The sequence below is a fragment of the Dipteris shenzhenensis genome, chromosome 6, assembly GCF_047967505.1.
Source record: "Dipteris shenzhenensis isolate YYH24624 ecotype China chromosome 6, Dip_SZ_1.0, whole genome shotgun sequence".
Classification (NCBI taxonomy): domain Eukaryota; kingdom Viridiplantae; phylum Streptophyta; class Polypodiopsida; order Gleicheniales; family Dipteridaceae; genus Dipteris; species Dipteris shenzhenensis.
The window spans coordinates 39732982-39750100 of NC_141601.1; the positions used below are offsets into that span (position 1 = coordinate 39732982).

Consider the following 17119-nt stretch of genomic DNA (forward strand, 5'->3'; position numbering starts at 1 on the left):
TAGTAAGCAAAGCTATGTTTACGTTCTCATCAGTACCAAGCATAAGCTACCATCTGAGTTTCAAAAGATTCCATAATCCCTTGGGTAAACTCAGTGCTTACTAAGATATAAAATCCAACCCAAAAAACAAAAACTTCGACAGAGAAAGGGAAGATGACAAAGAAGAAAAAGAAATGCGCGCGCGCGCGCGAGAGAGAGAGAGAGAGAGAGAGAGAGAGAGAGAGAGGGAATTTTATGTTAGGTTATTTGTTAGATACAAAAGAAACACTAAATGACATGGCTTTGCTGCAATTGAGCTAGACAAGCAGCACGACAGTCAGATTTGCACCATGGACCACCCAAAACATTGTGTGGCTCTTAAAGATACTCTCACATTACAAGTATGACATTCATGCCAGAAAATGGGACAAATGAAAAGCCAAGTAAAGACTGCATGGTAAACCCATACTAACACGTCACATAAAACTAAAGATCACTCCAACAGATTCAGGTAAAACACAATTTTCAAAATGCCTCATAGAGTATAATAATGTTTTTCAGGGGCAGGGGGGGAAGGGGGAAAGGCAAAATGTTCTGCCATGAGAAAAGTGCTAATTCTATTAATTCAAGGATATTGCATGCTGCTAAAGCAGCATGGAGAACTGGTCTAACATGTGCATGCCAATCTAGACCCTTCCAAAAGACTCTTATTCCTTCTTCCCCGTTCCATTTGCCAAATTCCAGAGCCCACGTGCCTGCACAGATTGGTAAGCTGGATTAAGTTGCCTGTGCATAATATGAACGGTTGCCTGTGCATACTATTTTGAGTTCTTTGTTTCTTCATTAAAGTATGCTGATTCAACAAATAGCATCACGATCAATTTATCACTAAAAACTAAGGTCCTGAAGTCTCAAAAACCATGATCCAGGAAGCTCTGACATCATCTCCATTATGTGAGATTAGTATAGACATCGTGAATTGTTTGAATTCAAGCCAAAACACCCTGCTCATCAGTGCCAGTTGAATTTTGTTGAGAGAGATCTGCTGAATGTACACCCGCCCCACAAGTCGTCTCCAAGCTAGACGACTTGTGGCAGGCGTACATTCAGTAGATCTCTCTCCTCTCACATCACAAACTTGTCCATTCCCACTCCCACTTGAAGCTGACTACAACTATTTGTCACACTCCCACCACCAAGCACATCCCACCCCACATACACCACCTATCAAGGGATCCCCTGCGATCACAAACTAGCCCCCATCTATGCTACCTGCCTTTCTACTTTGCTTTTGACATCAATGATATGCCCCTACTAGAGGATAGAGCGACATGTTATGTCCGAGATTTATGCATCAGCACTTGACATTCAGGTTAGTCAGTTTGCCGAGTGTCAAGGATTCAAAGCTAATTATGCTACATTGAGCCACATCGTTGCACTAAGAGCTGTCATTGAGGAGCCTCAAGCATGGAAGCTGAGCATTAATGTTGCTTTTGTGAATTTTCGCAAAGCCTTTGATATAGTACCACGAGCCGACTATTCAAATGACTCCTCCATCTAGTGTACAACTAGCACATCATTTGGGATCGGACATTATGAGCGGGTATGATGTAGAGTTAGGACACTGACTAGGTGGATAGAGGGATCCTGAGCATGTTTGGGGTCAAAGAAGATTGTCCATTCAGATTAACCTTGTTTGGCCTATACATTGATGAGATCAAGTTTCTCATCACGACACTTAGAGGAGCAGGTTCACCCATGGCTGTGGTCCTTGATCCTGATTCTACTATACGCAGATGAAGTGGTTCTACTCTTCTCATCAGCAAGGGTCTACTCTTCTCATCAGCAAGGGTGCTCGGTTGCACTTGACTTTTTGTGAGACATACGATTTAAAGGTCAACCTTGGCAAAACCAAGGTCATGATCTTCAACATGTCTCAGGCAGCTGCACATTGAGAGCATTTTACCATCGACAGGGCACTAGTGGAGATTGTTGCATCCAACATGTTCTCTAGCTTGATCTTCACGACAAGACCAGCCATGCAGGCTTCTTTGAGTAGGGGGTGTGTCGCACTAGCCAAACTAGAGTGCCAATGCTTTCACTCCCATTTCCAGGACATGGTCCTGAGCTAGCTCCCTGCTTCTTCCTCCTGCCCCCACCCACCCACACCTGCGCTTCAACCTGCCTCTCCTGCTGTCGTTCATGTTCCCCGCCCTCTACTAGCAACACGTGCTTCTACACTGCTCCTGCTTCGCCGTGGCCCTTGGAAGCCCATGCCATTGCGCCATTGCCTTGCGTGGAGCTGTTGCTCCAACCTGTCATTGTGGAGCAGCCCGTGGGGCATAGGCACTGTCATTGCACCTTGCACCTTGCATAGGAGCAGCTTGTGAGCGCCCCTAGTAGGTGCCTTGTGTACACAGCAACGGGCGGCCCTCCAGTTCCGCAGCAGCCCTTGGAAGATCGGACACTTAGCCCAGGTGGCCCAAGAACCCGCAGTCAGGTCACAAGCATTAAGAGGCTTCTCTGCCCCCCATTACAAGGGTCTTGGAGGCAACTCTTGGGATCGGTTTCAACCCAAGAGCGCATGTACTTCTCAAGGTCTTTCTTGAGCTTCCTTGCCTTGCTAGGCTAGGCTGAAAGCTGCCTTATATTGCAGCTTGTGGGCCTTTGGTCACTTGTGGTAGCCTCCTGTGCCTTTCTTTGCCATGTGGTACCCTTCCTTGGAGTTTGAAGCTGCTGTTTTCAGGTGTTGTGGAAGGTGCCTCAGATTGGTGGTGTGGTTTTTTGGCAGCACAGAAGATCTCCTTAGCCTCGACCAGCACCTAAGTCCAAGAACTCTTTCTCTTGCCTAAGCTTATGGCTGGTTTCTTTCTCCCTCCTTTTTCCTTTTCTCTCCTTCCCCCCCTTTTTTTTTCTCCTTCCGCCACAAGCTTTCTTTCTCCCTCCTTTTTCCTTTTCTCTCCTTCCCCCCCTTTTTTTTTTCTCCTCCCCCCCCCTTCTTTGGCAGCGCATATTTTTGCTTGGTTTGGAGAGTTTTCCTAATGCTGACCACAGGTCTAGCCAGATGGGCTCTATGGCAACACCCTCAAATCCCATAGCCGTTAGGGTTCTTCTCTCTCCATCTAACAAGCAATAGGTGAAGCTAGCAGTGCAGTCACTTCAGGACAAGACAGTTGTGGGAAGAATAGTTGGCCTCATGCCTACGAGGAGACAAGTGAGGGATTGGATTCAGGCGAGTTTGGCACTAGATGAGGACCACATCCAGGGGGGCACTATCTATGGGATAGGAGTCTTCCTCTTCTAGTTGAGCTCCCCTGACACTGCTATGCCACTTGTGGAGAAGAGCCCTATTCTCCTTGGTCACCACTTGGTATACCTTTTCCACGTACCGTGGATTCATGGTGGAGGACATGGACTCGACACACCACGTCCTTACGGTTGCAAGAGGGCTGCCTCGGTGATGAAGAGGGATACACAAGACAAAAAATTCACATGCCTCAAGAAGGATTTAAATACCTCAAGTTGAATGGGATGAAAATGATATAAGTTGTGTCACTCAAAAAAGAACACATGACCAGGTTCAGAGAGAGGAAAGCAAGAGTTGAGAATCTTATACAAACAAACAAGTTGTGAAGGTACAAGGATCTTGATATCTGAAGAGCTCACTCCAACTCAGCTCAAACAAAGGAACAAAGAACTCACTAAAGTGAAGGATGCACATAAAGCAGGTAGATGGCCGGTCTATTGAGATAAACAAGCATTAATTAGGGATTTCAAATCCAAACCTAAAGACTCTCAGTCTTAAACTGATATAATGAAGGCCACTTTGTGCTTGTGATAGAATTAAAACATATTGTGTGCTATAATAAATTTGAGCTGAGATGCCATGTGCACTCCTTGACTCTTTGGTACCCAAAAATGTAGTAGCTACTTTTTTTTGGTGTGTACTTTGTCCCATAGGCCTGTGAGGCCTCCCAAAGACGTTAATAGATCTTTCTTTCTTTCTCTGTTCTTTTGTTCATCTCTCTGTTCTTTCATTTTTCCACAAAGAGAGAGAGAGAGAGAGATGGATGTTGGGAATAGGATTGGTCACCTCCCCACTTGTGAGTCCCCATATGAGGAGTGCATTAAAGGGGTGAACCATAGGATAGGAATAGGCATGGGGCTACCACACACGGGCAGCACATGGGCTACCATGTGGACGCACAAGAGAATGGATACTCTGCAATTGTGGCATCTCCAAGAGGGCAGAACTGAGGTGGAACTACCAAGTGGCTGTCCATGAATGGAGAGGGCCAGATTGCGCATGGATTCCAAAGACGAATGACTCAGCACTGATGTCAGCAGGCACGGAAGGCTGTATGGATGTATCCGGATACGTATGATCCAGGACTGGAAGGAAGGCTGCACGTGTATGGACTGATGGCTGAGGACAGGCGCAGCAAAATGCAGGATTTTGGGCAGTTTATGGGGCAGGTTTGGGCCCCTAACATGGGCTGGACCAGAAACTGGGCCCCTAATATGGGCTGGACCAGAAACCACCAGTGGCTGTCAGCCACATGGCAGGCAGGGCCAGCAAACAGCCAACGGAAGGGCTATATAGCCAGCCAACCAGGCCAACCAGCAGGGTCGGCTAGTTTGGCATTAAAGTCAGCCCCTAGGGTCGGCTATTTTACCCTAGGGGGTCGGTCTACTTCATGGCCCCTGGGCCTATAAAACAAGGGGCATTTGGCACCATTACCTCATCACTTGGAGCAGCCAATCCACAGCAGACAGGAGCAGCAGAGGGCAGCCTTGGGCCTATACTCGGGAGGTGAAGGTGACCTTGAAGGAGCTATAGATTCTTTTGGTGAGACAGGCAAGCTTGACGGGACCAACTACCCATTATGGAAAATGAAGGTTCGGAGCCACTTCGAGTTGAGGGAGTCGTGGGGGATTGCAACGGGGACGAAGCTGATACCTCAGGCCACCATGGTCCGTGACTATTCCAACTACATCAACCTCAATAGCAGTGCTAACGCCAACAGACCCTATATTAGTGAGAGTATGGCAGATATGCGATGCGGAACCTTTGGCTATCATTCTGTGTACGGCAACGCATATGGTGTTGCCTCATATTCAGATGACAAACACTTCTTTTAAGGTATGGACGACATTGAGTGATATGTATGAGCTCAACAATGAGACGAGAATCTTGGATCTTGAGACAAGAGCTATACGGCATGAGGATGGATGAAGGGGAATCGGTGCAAGAACACATCACCAAGTTCAAGGTGGTGCAAGATCAGTTGGTGGCAGTTGGTCAAAGGACGAGCACGACCAGGATGGCAAGGTTGTTTCTCATAATGCTCCCCCGAAGCTATAGTAGTTTTGTGACTACCATGACTGCAGGGTATTGGGCGACGCCAGTGACTTTCGAGGAGCTGGTTCCATTGTTGCTCTGTAGTAAGAAGCTCGGGAAAAGAAGTACAACGGTACGGATAAGGATGACAAGGCTCTAATAGCTCAAGACAGGAGCAAAGGCAAGGGCAAGGGTAAGCCTGGCAAAGGCAAGCCCAAATCTGACGACGAAGCAACTCTTCAAATGAAGACAACAAGAAAAAGAGAGAGAAAGAGAGGAAGTGCTTCTACTGCAATGAGCCAAGACATTTTGTGAAAGATTGCAAAAAAGCTGATTAGAAGAAGGGTGCCAGCTCGGAGTCAGAGAAGTCAACTCAACTGGTGAAAGAGAACTTTTCTTGATGGCAACTCCGAGTGCTACAGAAATTAGATATGTGGACCCCAATGTGACCGTCAGAATGTCAGACATTGAGGATTGGTCAAAAGAGTTGTCAGGATCCTTTGTGAAAGTGATGGATAGTGACGGGTGCCTGGAGTCATTTGACTGGTGTTACTGAAGCAGAGGGGTATTCTTCGACGGGACCTGAGAACTCAAGGTCAGACGGTGGCTATGACTTAGAGGGGGACGACAACATAGGACGTTTAACGGTATAGGTAATATGGATTTGTGCCTGGGATATGAAGTCACGGGTGTGTTGTTTGGTTGCAGACCTAGCCAGACAGATGACGGGTTGAAATAGACCTTGAGAGCTTCTTACCTAGAGAACTTCAGGCTATTCACCCATCATGACTTGGAGAGCTTGAATTTGACGGCGGGTTCGTTACTAAAGGTCGTGGTGCCATTAGGTGTTGCTAAATATGGACCTCTGTACCAAACTGGTGTGCGCGTGGAACTGGACCTAGCGGAGCGAGAGCCACTGGTTGAAAAGCCAAGAGAAGACTATGAAGACACCAGAGTGTTCTCGAGGGCTACAATACAAGAGGTACTAGAGCATCTTCATTAACGGATTTGGATAAGGGCAATGTGGGTCAGTGAGAGGGGGTGTTTGAATAGGATTGGTCACCTCCCCATTTGTGAGCCCCCATATGAGGAGTGCATTGGAGGGGTGAACCATAGATTGGAATAGGCATGGGGCTGCCACATGGGCAGGAAATGGGCTGCCATGAAGGCACCGCAAGAGAATGTGTACCTAGCAATTGTGGCATCTCCAAGAGGGCAGAACTGAGGCGGAATTACCAAGTGGCTGTCCACGAATGGAGAGGGCCACATTGCGCATGGATTTCAAAGGCGGATGACTCAGCACTGATGTCAGCAAGTACGGAAGGCTGTACGGATGTATCCACGTATGATCCGGGAAGGCTGCAAGTGTACAGACTGATGGCTGAAAACAGGCACAGCAAAATGCAGGATTTTGGGCAGTTTATGGGGCAGATTTGGGCCCCTAATATGGGCTGGACCAGCAGCCACCAGTGGCAGGCAGGGCCAGCAAACAGCCAATGGAAGCGCTGGCATTAAAGTTGGCCCCTAGGGTCAGCTATTTTGCCCTAGGGGGTCAGGGGGTCGGTGTACTTCATGGCCCCTTGGGCCTATAAAAGGAGGGGCATTTGGCCCCATTACCTCATCACTTGGAACAGCCAATCCACAGCAGTTAAGGAGCAGCAGAAGGGGCAGACTTGGGCCTATACTCAGGAGGTGAAGGTGACCCTAAAGGAGCTGCAGACTTGCACGCACATGAATGGTTGTGATGTACACACATGAATGGTTGTGAGCACAGTCTACTTGCTGGCCTGCATGCACATGAATGGTTGTGATGTACACACATGTTGATGAAGCTTGATTCGATAGTGAAACACTTCCACATGTAATTCCTGGGCCCATCTATCAGTCTTCTGCTGAGGGATATTGTCTGGTGGGATTTCATTTTCGAGACAGAGAGAGAGAGAGAGTACAAAAGAAGGAAAAATAAATAATTAAAAATAACTTAGTAAGCAAAGCTACACTCATGTTCTGATCAATACCCAACCATAACCTACCATCTGGATTTCAAAAGATTCCAAAATCTCTTGGATATATCCACTAGCTAACTGAGCTATAGAATGCAACACAATAAACAACTCCAACAACAAAGCAGAAGAAGAAGAAGAAGATGAAGAAAAGGAACAATGGAATATATATATATATATATATATATAGAGAGAGAGAGAGAGAGAGAGAGAGAAAGAAAGATGTATTAACGTCGGCGGGAGGCCTCGCGGGCCTATGGGACAAAAGTGCAGAAACAAAGTAAACTCATACAAGCCATAGTGGGCTGGAGCGAAGGGCTCGCTAAGGCCCTCGCTGAGTACTAGAAAACACATAAACTAATGTAGTACATCATATCAAGCCAGGCCAGAAAAGCCAAATAGTGTGTAACATGAGTGGGGCATGTTAGGCGCTCAAGGCTAATGCTCCAAGAACATGATCTGGCTCCATGTATCCAGGCTCTGTGATAGCTCTCTGGTGTGACACAAAGAGCTCACATATCTGCATCTGGTGCTGTGGTGGGAGGCGTAGTCCTCCTCGATCTCTAAATCCGATAGGCTATGTCAAGTGTAATGCCACGTCTCTGTCAATCGCCTCTGAGAAGAGCTAAGATAGGTCTAACCTCAATTGTGTGTGCTTTGGTCTCCTGTCGCATGTGAGATCCCCGTGACCCTCGTCCAGTAGTGGTGTCGTGTCGACTCCCTCTACAGACCCATTTAGCTCTCATGTCAGCTAGCTCCTCCTCCTCTACTCCCGAGTGCCCTGTAGCTGACTCAAATGCATAGAAATCGGTAACTTGCCTTTGCGCTCGGTCCACCTCAATGTCCAGTGACGTGGTGGTCGCATCCTACTACTCTCTGATTCATCACAGTAGTGTCTCTCTGTGTCTCCGCATCTCCATTAGGTAGAGCCCAATACAAACCTGATCTTGGAAGTGGATCAGTCGTGAGAGTGGGCCAGAGCTGTGTCCCTCCTAAAAAAGGCAATGGTAGCGTCCTTGAATCTCGTATAGGCAGGACATATACAAAGAAAGTGCTCCTCGGTCTCGACCTGACCCATCGTGCATAGCATACAAGTCCGCTGTTCTCTGGGTATGCCTGCAGCTCTCCCTGCCTCAATCCTCAACTGATGGGAGGAGACTCGCATCTGTCCAATGGCAATCCTCAGTGCATGTGAGACTCCTCTTTCCTCAACATATTGGGGTCTGATGATGAGGCCATCCTCCAATACTCTCAAGAAATGGTCATAGTAGAGCTAGGTCTTGGTGGGGAAATCCTGGTCCCCTCCCCAAGTCCGAAGTGTGTGAAGCTGGAGGAGGTCTAACCGTATGATGCGGTTAATCTCATCTCGCGGAATCAGCTCGGGAGGTGCATCCATGCTGTATTGAAAAGGAGGGAGCTTGTCCATCTGAATGCCATGACTAGCAAACCAAGCAGAGACGCGTGCATACCATGCTGTATCAAACCCACTCTCTGCCAGTCGGATAGAGGATTCCAATGCCAGTCTCGGTAGCCTCTCATGAGGTAGATCCCAGACTCTATGGAGAAAGGTCACTATCTGAAAGGTGGCATTGATTTGAAGAGGGGTCATAGCAAACTCTGCCTGTACTATCTGATGGGGGACTGAGGGCTTACTACGAATCATCCTGGATCCCATGATTATCTGTAGCCGCTCAAATCTCTTCCACTCTGCTGCTGAAATATCACACCCCCAAAATAGTGCTGCATACATGGCAGTTGGTCTCACTAGGGTGTCGAAAAGCCAGCACTTCGTCGGTGGGTCCTGGAAGTGCGCCTGGAAACACTGTCGCTCTAAACGGGCCAAAGCACCATGTCCTTGTGTGAGGCGTGCTCGGGCTGCATGGATCATCGTGAAAGCTGGCCCGCACCCAAGTATGTGTAGGACTGCACAATCTCTATTGGCTGACCTCGGTAAGTGAAGCTATGTCGATGGAGCACTAGGTATGAGGTGTTGAAGATCATAACCTTGGTCTTCCCAAGGTTAACTGTGAGAGAAAGAGAGAGAGAGAGAGAGAAAGGTATTAAAGTTCATAACCTTGGTTTTGCCAAGGTTGACCTTCAAATAGTGATTTGTGTGACTCACAAAAGGACTATAGAGTATCTAAATGTCTGTGAAGGCCCTCTGTAGAAGAAGATAAAATCACCGCATCATCTGCATACAATAAGATCTGAGTCAAAGTACTAGTGAGAGAGCACCTAGCCCCACTGAGAGTCTGCATAAAGGTCTCGAGCTCATCTATGTAGAGGCCAAACAGGGTGGGTGAAAGAGGACACCCTTGTTTGACCCCAATAGTGCTCATGATCTCTGTCCAACCAAATCCAGTCCTAACTCTGCTTGAGATTCGCTCATAAAGTGTCATGACAGCCCAAATGATCTCCTTGTCATAACCCACATCTTGCAGTCGTCTAATAAGGTGGGCACTCGGTACCATATCAAAGGCTTCGCAAAAATCCACAAAGCAACAACGTTCTGCTTCCGTGCCCTAGCCTCCTCGATGATACATCTGAGTGTGAGTATGCAATCCATGGTCCCGTGGTCACGTTCGAATCCAGCCTGCTCTGAGCCCCTGCATCTCTACAAAGTATTGATGCATAGCGCTTGGACATGACATGTCCAATCATGATGGTCTTGTAATTCCCCGGGTCCGTGGGATCCCCTGCCTTGTGAATAGGTGAAATGGTGCGGTCCAAGTCCGCAGGAAGCCAAGGCAAATAGCTTCATTAAACAACTTCGCTAGGATCATGGCTAGGATGTTAAACCCATATGCAACAAATTCAATGCATAAACCCTCATGATCTTTTATAAAGCTTCATCATGGCGTCGTTGCTTGGCAATATGCATCAAGTAGACACAAAATAACCTCAACTATAGATTGGTGAGGGCCTAGAATTAACATGACATATGCATAAAACACATCATCGATGCACAAAGCGGTACACACAACGAAGTGAGTTTCTTGGTTGAGGTTCCTCCCCTAGAACTATAACCTCTTGGTCTTGCCACCTTGAAGATTGTGTTACTTTGATCCATAAAAGCCAAGGTACTGGCACACACCACACAACCATCACCTAATTTGGGTGCAGGTACACTAGGTTCGGTTATTTAGCGTTCTGGCGCTGGTGCTCGAGGAGACATATAGGCAGAAGTGTGTACTCGTGGTACCTAGCAATCCTCCAAATTGCGCCCTAGGTCCTGGTTCAATGAATTTGTGGCTCCTGGGTTGGACCTCCGTTAACCAACTCCAGAGACTATCGTTCTTGGGTTGGGCCTCCATTAACTAACTCTACAACTCGGGTGGACATCCAGTCCCTGATCCAACCATCATCAATGGTATCTGTAAGTGCAAGGAAGACTTTTAAAGAAAAGAAAAATTAGAGAAACCATTAGAAGGATACTTGTTCTGATCTGCGACACATGATGAAGGGGCTGAGTTTGCGACTCACGATATCGGTGAGAGTGGCTGAATGTGGTGTATCGATGATGATTTTGTTTGAAGCTGCAATAAGATAGTGGCTTTTCCGCATTGGGGCTAAGTTGAGGCAGGAAAAATGAAGCCAGCAAAAGCAAGATAGAAACTCATCACCAATCAGTCAACCTGTAGATCTCTTTGCCATAGACAAGTGAACTGATAGGTAGATCAATCATAAAGTAGCATAGTAAGTAGACTCGCACCAAGAAAGATCAGCCTGCAAAAGTGGTTGCAATATATAGGTCGATCCTGAAGGGGAGTAAAAGAGTTTCTGCCAACTTGGTCCGTATGCACATGCTTTTAAATAAGCAAATGATTCTCTCAAAATGACTTTTGCTTCACAACAAATAAACAGGTCTGTGAGAGGAGGTCACTACAAGCAGAGGCCTGTACATGACAGTTGGAGTAAGCAAGTTGCCAACGCAGGAGTGACTGTTGGAAAATGCCTTCGCAACAGGCCGAGATGCAGTTTGACAGACATCAAACTGGGAGTGTTGATATGCCTTGAGAGTGTAAAAAGTTCATGATCATAAATTTATCTCGACACATCATGCAATCATCATACATGCACTAAATTGTACTAAATTTATCAAACAAGAAAAGCACTGCATTCAAGCGTACCATCATGCAGCAGGCAGTAGCCACAAGGACCGATGGAAATACAACACTACTGATTTTGTCACGAGGGCCTTGCAAATGGGTGAGCTTGTGCACACTCTGGAAATATTTTTGTTTTTCCAAAATATGCTTTGGAATTTGTCCAGATGCTGGAGCTGCATGCTGTGCCATTATCGAAGCCTGCCGACAAACAAGAAAATGTGGTCAATATAGCTGTGCATAAGTATTGAAAATTCCCAGAGTATGGGGGAGAGAATCAGATGATAACTTAAACTTCCCAAGGAGCAATATGAGCGTTCTAGAATCACAAGCATTCATGAGTAGCCAATCTTACAAGCTACAGCTAAACAACAATAATGTCGGTGGGTCAATGAAAAGGCCTTTAAAAATCATTAATGATGTCCAAATCTAATATTTTCCATCCAGACTAAATAAAGTATAGATCATTACTCTCATCAACCATAGCACCTATGCTGTCAATCTTCTCAGCAATGGGCCAAAATACTAAAAGGACCAAACATATAAGCTAGGCCAAATTTCACGCTGCACACTCACCCTCTTACTAGAATGAGTTCATGCACAATCTTAAAAGGTCTGCAATCAAGGCAATTCTGCACTTGACTACTGCACTCATGGATTTGGCATGCTCTCTTGCTAAAAATTCTTTGGTGCCTTCTTTCATGTTACAATATATCTACACATTCAGAAATTCTAGAAATGATGCTGCATTTCAACAAATTTTTTCAGCCTCTGCTCAAGGACAGGAGGGTGTATGATACTATTCACACTATTAATGATGAGTTCTATACAACAATCGCAGTCTCCAAGCAAAAAATGGCACAAAATATACCTGCTTATGCTCGAGCACTGATGACGACATAATTGTTGCTTTGCTTGCTAGGTATAGACGTCTCCCCCCCCCCCCTTTTTTTTTGGGTTGTGGAGAGAGGGGGGGGTGTAGGCTCATTTTTTTTCTCTTTCGTTTTCTCTTTTATTTTCATTGTATAATTTTGGACCTTAGATCAACAAAAATCTGAATTTGTAGAACTGGATATATTCTAGAGGTATATATAAATGACACAAAAAAATATATACCTTTGTAAGACTAGAATATATCCAATTGTACAAATTTAGATTTTTTGTTGTTCTAAAGTCCAAAATCCTACAAAGAAAATAAAAGAGAAAACGAAAGAGAAGAAAAATGAGGTAACAAATTTTTTTTGAAAAACAAAAGGGAAACATACTTGGCAAGCAAAGCAACACTTATGTTGTCATCAATGCCCAAGCATAAGCAGCTATACTCGGTGTTTCTAAATTCCAGCAGAGTCTCTTGGGCAAACCCAATGCTACGTCAAATAAACAAAAAAGAAAGAAAACAAGAAAGGAAGCAGAAAGGAAGAAGGTGACTAAGCAAAAATAAACAAACAAATCAAGAAACAAAATCAAGCAAAAAAACAGGAATTAAATCTCTCTCTCCCTCTCTCATATGTAGAAATGAAAGAAAGAATTTATAGAATGAATGAATTATTTAAAACATAAAAAACTAAATGAACCTCTTACACTTTCGTATTGCTTCCTACAAAGATGCAAAATTACATTCCTAACTTAGAAAGCACATGCATATTCAATCAACCTCTCTTTTGAAACTAAAAGAAAAACGGGCTGTTCAGTTCCCCCCTTTTTGTTTTCAGCCTGTGTTCAATCATTCTAAACATGCCTAAGGCTGATACACCATAGATAAAAGACTTCATATCTAAGATTGTGCATAATTTTTTCATTATTTTTCTTGGATTATACTTGTGTATTAGTAAAGTGATCAAATCACTACATTGAGAAGCTCCAAATGGTGGCCAGCGAAAGAGGAACCCCAACAGCTGCTGCGCGGGAAAACCAGAGAGGGCTCAGCAGGGCGGGGAAAGTACTTCAGCACTCCTTTGGAGCGTGCTTTCCCCCTGGGCTTTCTTGCTCGCTGTAGGTGGGGCGCATAGCGCTTCTCCTTACAGGGAACTATGAGAAGTGCAGTGGAAATGAACGGAGAGAGAGAGAAGAAGAAGAAGAAGAAGAAAGAGTTAATTAGCGTCCTCGGGGGGCCAAAAATGACCCACGGGACCCGTCTCGATACAATGTAAAAAGAGTCTCCTCAAGGAGAGAGGTCAAGAGTCTATGAGTTCCTGACGACAGGTAAAAAGACGAGTGACAAAAGATCCCAATGCTGCCCGAGAGGCAGTGGAGAGAACTGATGTCAACTTAGCGGAGTCCCCCAGTATCTGCTGATAGTCCTCCCTGATATGTGCATATCGGGGGCACTGTAGAGCTACATGTGCCTCTGTCTCAACTGTTTGCATGTCACAAAGGGTACAGACTCTAGCATGTCTAGGCTGGTGTATCCAAGCTCCCTGCTCAATGGCAAATGTATGAGATCTGGTACGGAACCTGGCGATGTTTCTGCGATATAGAAGGGGGATAGGTGTGCTAATATAAGACTGAGCATGAGTCTCTATGGACATGTATGTGGGATTTATGTTGTCTTGGTAATATTCCAGCTTTACCCTCTTTTCACTTGTCAACCAGTGATTCCGCAAAGTGCTCAGTAAAGATAGTTGAAACTCTTGCATGTTGACCTTTTCAGGCGGCATGATCAAATATGCTTCCACTTTCCATCTGCTGAACCATTTTCTTATGTCGGTTGCCCATCCTGTGCAAATGACCTTACTTTTGTAGTTCTTTTGAAGCTTTGTGCTGGCATTCCATGCTTTATGAGGCAGCCTATCAGGTTGCATTTGCTGCACCTCTAACAACTCTAATCAATGCATGAAATTCAATTGGTCTTCTTCCCGTTTCCAACAGAAGTATTGAGTATGGAGTAGTGGGTTTGACACCAAGGTGTCTCCTTAGGAGAGCTTTTTGCATTTTCTCAATATCATTCCATGTAGAGGCTGAAATGCTGCCTCCCCATACTTCCACTCCATATAATACTGTCTGCACTACATATGCATCAAACAATATATTTCGAGTTTTCCAGTTCCTAGTGTTGGTGTGCCTGCAATCATTCGCGCGCGAGAGAGAGAGAGAGAGAGAGAGAGAGAGAGAGAGAGAGCATGCCTCACACACACACCACACTGAGAAGGAGAGAAAGGAGAACTGCAAGTGATCTCTGGAGAAAACCCCGCTACAACTGGGGGGAAACCTCGGAACCAACGGGCTGCTCAAGAGCTCAAACAAACAGCTCAACAACCACGAACACGGGAGGCACATAGAGGAGTGGATGAACTGCTCCACAACTCTCCCCTAGCTCTCCTCTACAAGGCAGGCAAAGCTGCTCCAGAACTGCACAACTGAGCTGGCAATGCTGCTCCACCCGATGATAAAAAGAGGGCTGAAGGGGGGCTTATATATAGCCCCCCAGCCCCTCCCTAGTCGGGTACAGCAGGCTGGCTGACCAGCCTGCAAGCTCATGAGGCATACAGCCCTATAAAAGGGCACACCCCTCTATGCCTAGGGGGGGCCGACTCAGCCCAACTGTAGGGCCGACCAGCAAGTGTGGGCCGACCCACTGCTAGGGCTGCATATGGCCCTATAAAGAGGGCACCCCCCCCCCCCAAAAAAAGGGGCTGTCCCTAGCCAAGGAGGCCGACCCCACCCTCGGCTCTCCAGCCCTCACGTGGGGCACCTATAAGGGCACATCCATGCAGCCCCTCAGGGCAGATCTAGCTACACTCCTCCACACCCCTCCTGGGAACCTCCATGGCCTCCGTGGCAACGTGCAAGAGGCCCTGGACAGCCACTCTAACCTACTCTCACGGGGGCGGGCACAACCACAAGCAAGGCCCTCTCTCTAGGTGACATCAGGAGATGTTAACCTCTAATAGGAAAACGCTAGTTTTCAACGGCACTGGAGGGGAAGTGCTATGTTTGGCGGGGCCATGTCCTTGTCAGCTGGTCCTTCCCTTAATTTAGTATTAGATTTCTTGTGGGGCTTTGCTATGGCCTGTTTGGTTGGCTCCCCCCGTTCAATAATACATATATGTATAAGGATTATACCAGCCAAAGGTAGCCAATAGTCCCATCCAACTCTTAGTCTCTCTCCACATCCCAATCATATCAAGTGGCTTTGTCAAACTCAGCGGGGGAGGCAAACTCAGCGGGGGAGGTGTCATAGAAGTTGCCTTTGGATTGTATACGATCCATCTTTGACCATCTAGCCCTCTTGCAGTAATGGGGTACTCCAGCATCATACTGTCATGACTCTTCTGGATGGTCCCCTCCATTTGTCAAAATGAAGGCCACCTGAGCAAGGAGAAATCAACCAACTATATGATAAAAAAACCTTGGTCTATGCCTCAAGATCTCACCTCAATTTGTAAGCATACTCGAGGGGTCCCTAAGCTTGGAAAAGTGAGATGAGTATGCATATCCAGACGTCATCATCCATGAATATGGCTAGGTAGCTCTAATATGAGTACTACACCAGACTTTCATGGAAAAGCAGGCTACTCCAGTGATGCCTCTTAAAATAGGGGTTGGATGCTAAGAATAGTAGGACCTAGGCTTATAAATATAAACCATGGACTCAATTTATGGGTGTCTTGGAAGAAGGTATTCCTAGAGACCATAGGACATGTTGACCTAAGGAGTAGTAGGCTAATGAAAGAGGCATGTGGTATGGGAAATATGACCCAACCCTCAGTCAAACTAGCTTCCACAATGATGTCGACCTTAGGCTCAGAGGTGGCTTGAGATTATGAGCATATGGCTGGGTGGTGAGCTCACTAGCTCAATCCTAAGGGGTCATGCTGCCTAATACTTGTTGGTTTGCAGAATCAATGAGTTTTAAGGGGGTCGGCCCCCTAGCTGCTAGGTTGGCTCCCTAGGCTGTGAGGGGCGCCCCTATATAGGGCTGTGTGCAGCCCCTTTGTAGGCTGGAGGGGGGTTGGCCAGATGGCCTGGTGGGTCGGCCACTATGCAGGCTGGTCGGCCAGCCTGCTCTACCCGACTAGGGAGGGGCTGGGGGGATATATATAGGCCCCCCCCTCAGCCCTCATTTAATCATCAGCTGGAGAAGTTCTTCCAGCTCGTAGTGCACTTGCTGGAGCAGTCCTTCCAGCCCCGGTTGTGCAGTTCTGGAGCAGGGTTGTGGAGCAGTTCTTCCACCCCCGTGTGCATCCAGTGGTTGGGGTTGTTGCGCCGTCTTGTGGAGCTCTTGAGCAGCCTGTTGTGTAGAGGTTTTACCCCAGTTGTAGTAGCGGGGCTTTTGCCAGGAATCACTTGCAGTTCTCTTGTGTCTTTCTCTCCCTCTCAATGTGGTGTGTGTGAGGCCTGCTCTCTCTCTCTCTCTCTCTCTCTCTCTCTCTCCCCCTGCTGGGGCTGCACCGCCTGCATGTACCGCTGCTGTTGCGCTGGTTCTGCTGCCTGCCCAGTGGGTCGCTGACCCGCTGCTAATAGCAGCTACTAGCAGCTGCTAGTAGCTGCTCAAGACAGCTGCCTAAGGCAGCGCGGCTGCCCTGCGCTGCCAGCAGCTGTGCCACCTACAGCAGCACCAGCAATGCCAGCGCCATTGAGCAGCAGCTGCACCACCTACAGCAGCGCCAGTGCCATTGAGCAGCAGCTGCGCCACCTACAGCAGCGCCACCGATAGCAGCACAACAGCGCAGCTGATTGCATCACCAGGA

At 46.9% G+C, this 17119-nt stretch overlaps 1 protein-coding gene across 2 annotated transcripts in view; it reads right to left on the bottom strand.

Annotated features, from left to right (window-relative positions):
• Positions 1–460: 460 nt before the first annotated feature.
• Positions 461–17119, bottom strand: part of LOC147901162 (cytochrome-c oxidase/ electron carrier) — a 28561-nt gene continuing 11902 nt past the window's right edge. For both annotated transcript variants that reach the window (XM_087376057.1, XM_087376059.1), the window contains 2 exons: positions 11454–11630; positions 461–734 (listed from right to left, as the gene is read on the bottom strand). In XM_087376057.1, coding sequence (XP_087232183.1) covers positions 687–734; positions 11454–11621 — 216 coding nt within the window. In that variant the 5' untranslated portion in view covers positions 11622–11630 and the 3' untranslated portion in view covers positions 461–686. The remainder of the gene's footprint in view (positions 735–11453; positions 11631–17119) is intronic.